This window comes from Polyodon spathula, chromosome 3 (assembly GCF_017654505.1).
Source record: "Polyodon spathula isolate WHYD16114869_AA chromosome 3, ASM1765450v1, whole genome shotgun sequence".
Lineage (NCBI taxonomy): Eukaryota > Metazoa > Chordata > Actinopteri > Acipenseriformes > Polyodontidae > Polyodon > Polyodon spathula.
The window spans coordinates 50,005,681-50,018,022 of NC_054536.1; the positions used below are offsets into that span (position 1 = coordinate 50,005,681).

General features: G+C 36.1%; 1 protein-coding gene across 1 annotated transcript in view; it reads right to left on the bottom strand.

Annotated features, from left to right (window-relative positions):
- The window catches only part of LOC121313146 (adenylate cyclase type 1-like), a 157,950-nt gene that overhangs the window by 4,342 nt on the left and 141,266 nt on the right, over positions 1-12,342 (bottom strand). The window contains exon 19 of the mRNA XM_041245361.1: positions 7,995-8,119. Coding sequence (XP_041101295.1) covers positions 7,995-8,119 — 125 coding nt within the window. The remainder of the gene's footprint in view (positions 1-7,994; positions 8,120-12,342) is intronic.

A 12,342-nucleotide genomic window follows, 5' to 3' on the forward strand; every position in this document is an offset into this window, starting at 1 on the left:
ACATACATGGGGAAATGGGAAGAACAATTACTTAGAAAATCAAAAAGAGAACCTTTAGAATACATTCAGTTTGTAGATATTTTTCGGGTTTGGACACATGGAGAAGAATCTATTATCTAGTTTCAAAAAATGGCAAATGAAATACATAGTAATATTAAGGTGGACCTTCGATGGACAAGAAAAGAAATAGAATTTTTAGATACCACAGTAAAACTTGAAGAAGGTTCAATTGAGACTGACCTAAACCTACTGACATGCACCAGTATTTACACATGTCCTCTGCACATCCAATACACACTAAAAAGGGCAATCCCAAAGGGGGTAGGAATAAGAATACGAAGAATATGCTCTAAAAAAAGGGACTGTGTAAAAGAAAGACATGCATTAAAAAACAAATCTTTACAAAAAGAGGATACAAAGAAAGAATTATAGAGACAGAGTTAAGAAAAGTGGATAAACTAAAAAGAGATGATCTACTAGATTATAAAAATAGAGATAAAAAGGTCAAGAGAGTCCCATTAGTAATGATGTACTCTAAACTTTTGCCTAATATTTCTAAGATAGTTTGGAAACACTTGCGGATTCTACATAATTCAGAAAAATTGAAAAAAGTATTTCTTAAGGCCCCAGTTGTAGCATTCAAAAGAGAAGCTAATTTAGGTGATATTCTAGTTCACAGTAAACATAAAAGAATAACTGACAGAATAGGTTCTAGAAATACTTGCACTAGTACATGTAAAGTTTGTAAATACATGGACAAAAGTAAAAATATAATTAAACATAAGAACACCACATATCCACTAAAAACTAATATCTACTGTAAAAATAGCAATGTTGTTTAAGGAATAGCCTGTGAAAAATGTGATGAAATTAAATATGTTGGAGAGACTGGAACAACTTTATATAAAATAATTCAGAACAACCTTTCATTAATTAGAAATAAAAAAAAAAATGAATGAACCAATAGTACAGCACTTCACTAGTCAAGGACATGACATAAAGGATGTAAAGTTTGTAGTATTTGAACAGCTAAAATTAGACAATGTAACACACAGAAGAATAAAAGAAAGTAAACTGATAAATAGACTGAACACAATTATGCCAGCGGGACTCAACAGAAAGGAATGAACTAATTAATTCCAATAAATACATAAAAGTTAAAAATAATTAAATAAACAAAATTAATTCATAAGTTGTGCATGCTGACGCGCTGGGGAGACCATATCAAGGCTGATCCTCACAGGCAGCACTGCATGATAATATAAATATAAGTTTATATAAAATAATGTTAATTAGAATTAATATGGATTTAAAGATATAAGTAGTTATATAGTAGTTATACAAGTAGTTGTCATGCTGTCAAACACCTATAAATACCTCCAATGTTTTGATTCAAACACAGGCTCCCTTGAGAAAGATGGGCAGCCGGCTCTTTGAGCTAATATATATATATATATATATATATATATATATATATATATATATATATATATATATATATATATATATATATATATATATATATACACACACACACACACACACACACACACACACACACACACACACACACACACACACACACACACACACACACACACTGAAAAGTGATGAAATTGAAAACTATTTTATGATGTATACTTGCATGCCTTTGGTATGTCATAGAATAAAGCAAAGAAGCTGTGAAAAGAGATTAATTATTGCTTATTCTACAAAGATATTCTAAAATGGCCTGGACACATTTGTTGGTACCCCTTAGAAAATATAATAAATAATTGGATTATAGTGATGATTCAAACTAATTAGTTTCTTTAATTAGTATCACACGTCTCCAATCTTGTAATCAGTCATTCAGCCTATTTAAATGTAGAAAAGTAGTCACTGTGCTGTTTGGTATCATTGTGTGCACCACACTGAACATGGACCAGAGAAAGCAAAGGAGAGAGTTGTCTGAGGAGATCAGAAAGAAAATAATAGACAAGCATGGTAAAGGTAAAGGCTACAAGACCATCTCCAAGCAGCTTGATGTTCCTGTGACATCAGTTGCAAATAATATTAAGAAGTTTAAGGTCCATGGAACTGTAGACAAACTCCCTGGGCGGGGCCCCAAGAGGAAAATTGACCCCAGATTGAACAGCAGGATAGTGCAAATGGTAGAAAAAGCACCAAGGATAACTGCCAAAGAGATACAAGCTGAACTCCAAGATGAAGGTAAGTCAGTTTCTGATCGCACCATCTGTTGTTTTTTGAGTGAAAGTGAGCTCCAAGGAAGAAGACCCAGGAAGACTCCACTTTTGAAAGAAAACCATAAAAAAGGCAGACTGGACACAGGGTGCCTTGAATCTGTGCAGGGCACAATGAAATCTCAAGACTATCAAGGCATTCTGGAGCGAAACGTACTGCCCAGTGTCAAAAAGCTCTGTCTCAGTCGCAGGTCATGGGTCCTCCAACATGATAATGACCCAAAACACACAGCTAAAAGCACCCAAGAATGGATAAGAACAAAAACATTGGACTATTCTGAAGTGGCCTTCTATGAGTCCTGATCTGAATCCTATCGAACGTCTATGGAAATAGCTGAAATGTGCAGTTTGGAGAAGGCACCCATACAACCTGAGACAGCTGGAGTAGTTTGCTCAGGAAGAGTGGGCCAAACTACCTGTTAACAGGTGCAGAAGTCTCATTGAGAGCTACAGAAAACGTTTGATTGCAGTGATTGCCTCTAAAGGTTGTGCAACAAAATATTAGGTTAGCGGTCCCATCATTTTTGTCCATGCCATTTTCATTTGTTTTATTATTTACAGTATTATGTTGAATAAAAAATCAAAAGCAAAGTCTGATTTCTATTAAATATGGAATAAACAATAGTGGATGCCAATTACTTTTTTCAAATTATTTCAGAGAAAATGTGCATTCGTTTTTTGTGGAGGGGTACCAACAAATTTGAGCAAGTCTGTATGTGTGTGTGTGTATGTATGTATATATATATATATATATATATACACACACACACACACACATATATATATTATATACACATACATACATATATATATATATATATATATATATATATATATATATATATATATATATATATATATATATATATATATATATATATATATATATATATATATATATATATATATATATATATATATATATATATATATATATATATATATATATATATATATATATATATATATATATATATATATATATATATATATATATATATACACACACACATACAAGAACATAAGAAAGTTTACAAACGAGAGGAGGCCATTCGGCCCATCTTGCTTGTTTGGTTGTTAGCAGCTTATTGATCCCAAAATCTCATCAAGCAGCTTCTTGAAGGATCCCAGGGTGTCAGCTTCAACAACATTACTGGGGAGTTGATTCCAGACCCTCACAATTCTCTGTGTAAAAAAGTGCCTCCTATTTTCAGTTCTGAATGCCCCTTTGTCTAATCTCCATTTGTGACCCCTGGTCCTTGTTTCTTTTTTCAGGTCTAAATACCTTTTAGAATTCTGAATGCTTGAATGAGGTCGCCACATAGTCTTCTTTGTTCAAGACTGAACAGATTCAATTCTTTTAGCCTGTCTGCATATGACATGCCTTTTAAGCCCGGAATAATTCTGGTCGCTCTTCTTTGCACTCTTTCTAGAGCAGCAATATCTTTTTTATAGCGAGGTGACCAGAACTGCACACAATATTCAAGATGAGGTCTTACTAGTGCATTGTACAGTTTTAACATTACTTCCCTTGATTTAAATTCAACACTTTTCCAAGCATCTTATTAGCCTTTTTTATAGCTTCCCCACATTGTCTAGATGAAGACATTTCTGAGTCAACAAAAACTCCTAGGTCTTTTTCATAGATTCCTTCTCCAATTTCAGTATCTCCCATATGATATTTATGATGTACATTTTTATTTCCTGCGTGCAGTACCTTACACTTTTCTCTATTAAATGTCATTTGCCATGTGTCTGCCCAGTTCTGAATCTTGTCTAGATCATTTTGAATGACCTTTGCTGCTACAACAGTGTTTGCCACTCCTCCTACTTTTGTGTCGTCTGCAAATTTAACAAGTTTGCTTACTATACCAGAATCTAAATCATTAATGTAGATTAGGAATAGCAGAGGACCTAATACTGATCCCTGTGGTACACCACTGGTTACCACACTCCATTCTGAGGTTTTTCCTCTAATCAGTACTTTCTGTTTTCTACATGTTAACCACTCCCTAATCCATGTACATGTGTTTCCTTGAATCCCAACTGCGTTCAGTTTGAGAATTAATCTTTTGTGCGGGACTTTGTCAAAAGCTTTCTGGAAATCTAAATAAACCATGTCATATGCTTTGCAATTATCCATTATCGATGTTGCATCCTCAAAAAAATCAAGCAAGTTAGTTAGACACGATCTCCCTTTCCTAAAACCATGTTGACTGTCTCCCAGGACCCTGTTACCATATAGGTAATTTTCCATTTTGGATCTTATTATAGTTTCCATAAGTTTGCATATAATATAAGTCAGGCTTACTGGTCTGTAGTTACCTGGTTCAGTTTTGTTTCCCTTTTTGTGGATCGGTATTACGTTTGCAATTTTCCAGTCTGTCGGTACCACCCCTGTGTCAAGAGACTGCTGCATGATCTTGGTTAGCGGTTTGTAAATTACTTCTTTCATTTCTTTGAGTACTACTGGGAGGATCTCATCCAGCCCAGGGGATTTGTTTATTTTAAGAGCTCCTAGTCCCTTTAACACTTCTGCCTCAGTTATGCTAAAGTTATTTAAAACTGGATAGGAACTGGATGACATGTGGTGCATGTTGTCAGTATCTTCCTTTGTAAAAACTTGTGAAAAGTAATCATTTAATATATTTGCTATTTTTTTTTTCTTCATCTACGATTTTGCCATTTGTATCTCAAACATTTAATCTCCTCTTTGAATGTTCTCTTGCTGTTGTAATATTGGAAAAACATTTTGGAATTGTGTTGTAATATTGGAAAAACATTTTGGAATTTTATATTATATTATATGCACTAAACAAAAATATAAACGCAACATGTAAAGTGTTGGTCCCATGTTTCATGAGCTGAAATAAAAGATCCCAGAAATTTTCCATATGCACAAAAAGCTTATTTCTCTCAAAATTTGTGCACAAATTTGTTTACATCCCTGTTAGTGAGCAGTACTAGTATGATCATTACACAGGCAACTCTAAAATGTGCAGTTTTGTCACAACCACACCAGGTTGTTTACAGATGTACAAACTCCCTCGCACGTTAATCGTAAGACTATCGTCCTTACAAGGTGGTTGCCGAGAACGGTCTCTTAACTTACAAGACCTAAGCCCCCTCCAACGTTGTTTTAGTGAATTTGGCAGTACGTCCAACCGGCCTCAACTGCAGACCACGTGTAACCACGGCAGCCCAGGACCTCCACATCCGGCTTCTTCACCTGCAGGATCATCTGAGACCAGCCACTCTACTTCAGTGAGCAAATGCTCACCTTCGGTGGCCACTGGTACGCTGGAGAAGTGTGCTATTCACGGATGAATCTCGGTTTCAACTGTACCGGAAAGATGGCAGACAGCGAGTATGGCGTCGTGTGGGCGAGCGGTTTGCTGATGTCAACGTTGTGAACAGAGTGCCCCATGGTGGCGGTGGGGTTATGGTATGGGCAGGCATAAGCTACGGACAATGAAAAAAAATGCATTTTATCGATGGCAATTTGAATGCACGGAGATACCATGACAAGATCCGGACACAATTCCTGGAAGCTGAAAATGTCCCAGTTCTTCCATGGTCTGCATACTCACCAGACATGTCACCCACTGAGCATGTTTGCGATGCTCTGGATCGACGTGTACGACAGCGTGTTCCAGTTCCCGCCAATATCCAGAAACTTCCTCATTGAAGAGGGACAAGTTTCCACAGGCCACAATCAACAGCCTGATCAACTCTATGCGAAGGAGATGTGTCGCGCTGCATAAGGCAGATGCTGGTCACACCAGATACTGACTGGTTTTCTGATCCATGCCGCTACCTTTTTTTTTCTTTAAGGTATCTGTGACCAGCAGATGCATATCTGTATTCCCAGTCATGTGAAATCCATAGATTAGGGCCTAATGAATTTATTTCAATTGACTGATTGCCTTATATGAACTGTAACTCAGTAAAATCTTTGAAATTGTTGCATGTTGCGTTTATATTTTTGTTCAGTGTGTGTGTGTATACATTATATATACACACACACACACACAGTGCAAGTCAAAAGTTTGAGTACACCTACTTGAAACCAGGTTTTTCATGATTATCTATGCTGTTAACTGTATAAATTTATCTATAAACACTATTTCATAATATGATGTGTACTTATAAGTGAATTGCATTCAAAAATTTAATTTTTAAATGAAACTGTAAATCTTGTAAATTTCAGTCTGAAGCCCAATATATATATATATATATATAAAATTTGCAAGTAAAAATATATGAAAGCATGACGACCTTTATGTACAAAAAACTTCACTAATATACAATTGAACAAGAACTGTTGAGTATTTATTTTCGTTTCATACAGTATTAAATGGCAGTGTTTATGTCTGATAGTGAAAAGATATATAAAGACAGACATGTCTTTGTATTGATTTATGTATTCAATTATTTCAATAATTCTTAATGTATTTATTTATGTATTACTTTTACCAAATATATAGGCTATCCTTCAACATAGATAATTCTCAGAAATTAACGTTCCTTTTTGTCCATCAGGGACCAGAAATAGCGTTACTCTCATCAACCAGTATCGAGAGGAGGAACCGTACTTCCTTGAACCAATAGGGACCAAAATGAGTGTTACACTGACAGGAAACCAACATTTTTCAGAGATGAAGATCAGAATCTCAGAATGATGAGAATGAGACTTGGTTAAAAAAAATCTCCAAAATGTAAAAAATAACAAAGTCCCAAGAATTCTCAGCTGGCTGGCTTTATCTTTCAAAATACTACTCGTTTTCTCAACTAATCATGTAGCTCTGCTGACAGTATATCACAACACACTTGCAAACTAAAGGTTATTATAGTTTTAAATCTCATGCATGCCAGACCTTTTTTAAAATGTATATTATAGAAAAAAAAAAATTGCATGCAAATGTTCCATTTTAAAACATAAATAATTTAATATGAATGATATCGACGTCACAATAAGTGCGTTCCCTAGTATATTGACAAAACAAATTAACTGTCATTAAACTCTGATGTCCTGTAATATACATATGCATGGATAAATCTCCCTGGGGTCTTCAAAAAAAAAAGTTTGTGTTTTTTTTTTTTGCGTGCGACTAATCCATTTAAAAATATCAGTAAATTGTTTAATATAATGATACAGATGTCAATATAAAATGCATTCCCTAGTGTATTTCCATGTTGACAAAACAAATTAATTGCATTAAACTCGGATGTCCTGTAATATACATATGTGTGGATAAATGTGCCTGGCGTCTGCAAAAATCTGCTTAATTTGGCAACTTATTTCTCTTACTGTAGCACAAGTATTAACTTTTGTTTTCTACATTTCACCTAAGAGTGTCGGGAACTACAAACTAAAAGTGAAATGGTGCTTTTGGCTGACTTTTGTTGCACCAATACCCTGAAAACACGTAAACTATCCTTACTGTACAGTCTGGTAGTTCTCAATGATAACTTGGCACGAGGAACTACCGTTCCCCTCAATTTACCAATATTTAATTTTATTTTCTGGTTATATATTAATGAACAGATCATGTTTTAGGAGGTTACAAATCAACTGCATGTTTTTACAAACGCACAGGGTTCGGTCCCAATTATTGTGATTAATCTGGAGTTCTACTTTACCTTTGTTTTCACCTTTACAGTAGTTAGGTAAATCATTGATCAAAAATGTTAAACAAATCTGTCCTGGTTTCAGTGTTTAACTCCGCTTACAATAGAAAATGCACTTACTTGTATTTTCCCTTGAACTCCAGTGCTGTCCATTCTGCTGGCTACATTAACAGTGTTTCCCCAGATGTCATATTGTGGTCTCCTGGCCCCAATGACTCCTGCCACTACAGGTCCAACATTGATACCTACAAGTGATAGATTTTACAGTGAGCTAAAATCCTATCATAGAAAATAATCTGCATTCATTATACTGTACATTAAAAGTGGCACAAAATGTACAGAAGTAAGCACCCTCTTTTTCTCCAACTCAAAATAAAAAAGACCAGTTAGATCATGTTCTATTAATGATGGCGATATGAAGAGCTACCTGTGTTAGGACTAGAGCTGTATTAACTCTTTCAACGCGGCACATCTCTAAAGAGGTATAAGACAATTTACTTAATTCAACACAGCAATAAGCAGTCTTGGTCTTGGGTTTGCCCCATATCATTTTACTTCCCATGTGGTCATTAGGGGGTGCTAGTTAATGCCACTTCACATGTGGTATAGACTAGTATCACATTCCTTCCTGCAGAGACCTCATGCTGACCTTGAATGCTGAATAGCATATGAATCAAGACCTCTGAAAGATAGGATTCGATTGGCCATTAGATGTTGTAGAGCACATCAGTACCCTGTTTACACTAACTACTTTTCAGCAGACTCTGGCTGCTTTGGTCTTTTTTTTTTTGTGTAACTCAGCTGGTCCAGGTCCATACCAGGTTCTGCCATTCTAAAAGTAGTCTGCTCCAAAGAGGGCTCATCAATGTCTTTGCTCTGTTTTTTGTTCTACTGTGAATGCAGTGGCCAGAGATGGCTCACATTTGCCACCTACACTCGTGGGCAACGCCTTCATTGTCAGCATCAAACAGGCACAGACAACAGCCACAGGAAGTTGGGTTTTTTACTTGGACAACAGAACCCAAAAATATCTTTGACAGAACGGTGAGTGATTCCAAAATACAAAATTCTATATTTGCGCTGTAATTTGAAAAGACATTTAAACATGTATAATTTATGTGGGATAAAAATGAAACAAGCATAGTTGCTACAAAACTTTATTGTCAGACATTTTTTTCACACATCTATAAACGTAACCTGTGATCATATTTTGGTACATATAATTATGAGGAAATGTTTCGTTTTGTTGGTACCTTTATCTAGAACTAAACAAATCATTACAGTAAAGTCGATAAGAAAGTTTTTCTGAACAGTGCGAATACAGTCCATTGTTTAAAAGTAATGTGCTTCTAGACCTGAACATAGCGCTTGTTTTAATTATATACATCATGGCAATTATACAATTTGAAAAAGAAAGCCACAAACTATTAGAATTTTAATCAATTAAAATGTATAAGCTTTAGTTTTTAAAGTATATCATTGTAATTGCCGTGATGTGAATATGCGTGTATTATTCAGGTACAAAAACACTTCATTTTTAACATTTGATCTTTATTTTTTTTTAATTGTATCATCGATAGTACCACGATGCTGTTAGTATATGATGAATACATGATGAACTTGTTTTGAAAGTTGCAGATGTTTCTTTTTAGCTATTAAATTAACAAGTTTTGCGTTTGATTAACAATAGAAAAGTATTTTTCATGGGTAAAAAATTGCATTACATTCACATATCAGACTGATGTGTACATGTGAGAATAACACTGGTTTCTTTAAATGTCCAATTGTCCCAGAAGAGAAGGCTTTGTAAGTGGAAATTTAAAGCAACAGGTACTATTTACATATCAGTGGAGCCTGACAAGTAGACGGTAGGGATATGCAAGTATTCAATGCTTCGCTCCATTTCTGATGGCAAAATGAAATCTTAAATTAGCATAGAACGACCACCTTGAAGTAGAAACATTCAAGTGACAGAAATTACAGACTTCTTGTTGATTTAAACACTCCTACATCTTTGTTTTAAGGAGGGGAAATGTCTTCAAGCAAAAGGTGGTTCATATGACAGCATTAATACCCATTTGTAGCCTATAAACTGATCAACGTGATGATGTTACGGGCAGGGCTAAGGTTATTAACAAGAAATAAATAAATACTCTAGAAAAGTGTTCGCTAGGCCCTTTCCATTACATTGTTCTCTACTTTTAAAAAATATATAATGATATTTAGTAAATATCTGGCTAAACGGATTGACTGGTTTAATAAAGCTTTAGGTAGATGAATGCATTTGAGCCCCATACCGAATTCAACCTAATCTGTATTAAATGATACCTAGCACATTCTTATGCTACTGTAAATTAATGAATCAGACTTATATAAGGGGGGGTTAAAAACAACTGGACGACCCTTTTCAGCATCCTGGTGTAAAATGATTTCAGTCAAAAAAAACATTAGCATATACGGTTTAAAGCTAAGATCAGAACAAGAAAGGAGAGTTCAGCTATGGCCAAACGTTTTGCATTAAATAGATTTTTTGGACTATGACCTAATTAAAAAAAGCAACAGCAAAACGAGTAAAAAAAATCATAAAAACAAGGTTTCAATTACAATGACTGCATCAAAAAGAAAGAAAGTTCAGCTGACAAAGAAAAACTGACAATACTTGAATGGGTCATGGGGGCAGTCAAAGCAAGATTGCAGGCAATTTTGGAATTGGTTATTAAAGCACAGTTTCTGACATTAAAAAAAAGTAGTGAAAAGCTTCAAGCATATATACACACACACACACACACATACATATATACAGCTCTGGAAAAAAGTAAAAGACCACTGCAAATTTCTTAAATCAGCATCTATACATGTATGGCAGCCATTCCATTCCAGTGTCTGTTGAATTCCAACACAGGCACACCTCATTCTACTGAATGGTACTGATTAGGGAATCACCTGAACCAAATCTTATTTAAAACGAGGAAAAGTATAAAAAGCACTCCTGTGCTCACCACTATCCTCTTGCAATAGGACCAGCTAGATGGCAAAACAGTGCTAGCAGTACTTCAAAAGTAATTGGAATAAAAAAAAAAAAAACTATTGACCATGCCCAAAGAGTTGAAAAGGAAAGTTTTGAGTGAGGAAAAGAAGGGTTCATTTCTGGCTTTACTGGCAGAGGGATACAGTGAGCGTCGGGTTGCTTCCATCCTTAAAATTTCAAAGACGGCGGTTCAAAAGAACAAGGTCAAGCAGCACACATTGGGGACAACAAAGCTACAGACCAGCAGAGGACGAAAACGACTCTCCACTGACCGGGATGACCGCCAACTCATTCGAATGTCACTCAGCAACCGTAGGATGACAGCAAGTGACCTACAAAAAGAATGGCAAACGGCAGCTGGGGTGAAGTGCATGGCAAGGACGGTTCGAAACAGGCTCCTAGGGGCAGGGCTGAAGTCGTGCAAAGCTAGAAAAAAGCCCTTCATCAATGAGAAGCAAAGAAGAGCCAGGCTGAGGTTTGCAAAAGACCACAAGGATTGGACCGTAGAGGACTGGAGTAAGGTCATCTTCTCTGATGAGTCCAATTTTCAGCTTTGCCCAACACCTGGTCGTCTAATGGTTAGACGGAGACCTGGAGAGGCCTACAAGCCACATGTCTCGCACCCACTGTGAAATGTGGTGGAGGATCGGTGATGATCTGGGGGTGCTTCAGCAAGGCTGGAATCGGGCAGATTTGTCATTGTGAAGGACGCATGAATCAAGCCATGTACAAGGTTGTCCTGGAAGAAAACTTGCTTCCTTCTGCTCTGACAATGTTCCCCAATTCTGAGGATTGGTTTTTCCAGCAGGGCAATGCTCCATGCCACACAGCCAGGTCAATCAAGGTGTGGGTGGAGGACCACCAGATCAAGACCCTGTCATGGCCAGCCCAATCTCCAGACCTGAACCCCATTGAAAACCTCTAGAATGTGATCAAGAAGTTTATAGAATAAAACGTTCATTTTACCCAAACACATACCTATAAATAAAACCAGAGAAACTGATAATTTTGCAGTGGTCTCAATTTTTCCAGAGCTGCTGTGTGTGTGTGTGTATATATATATATATATATATATATATATATATATATATATATATATATATATATATATATATATATATATATATAAAAGCAATGTCAAGAAGGACACAAAACAGAGTTGCTTAAAGTAAACACTTGGTTTATTCCCACACAAATAAATAGAACAAAATAGCCAGTTTAAATAAACCAAATTCTTCCAGTTCCTTCTTCTCCAGGCTAACCCCAAGGTCCTGCTCAGAGCCCCTTTTATAAGAGAGCTAGAGGGAGGCAGTGCCCATCCCAGCCAATCTGCACATGGCTGGAAATAACCTGCCTGACAGTTGATGAGGGAAGGTACAGGTAGATGGCGATGGGAAACTCCCCAGCCCAGAGATCCTGGATAGTCCCTGTCTGGCAGCT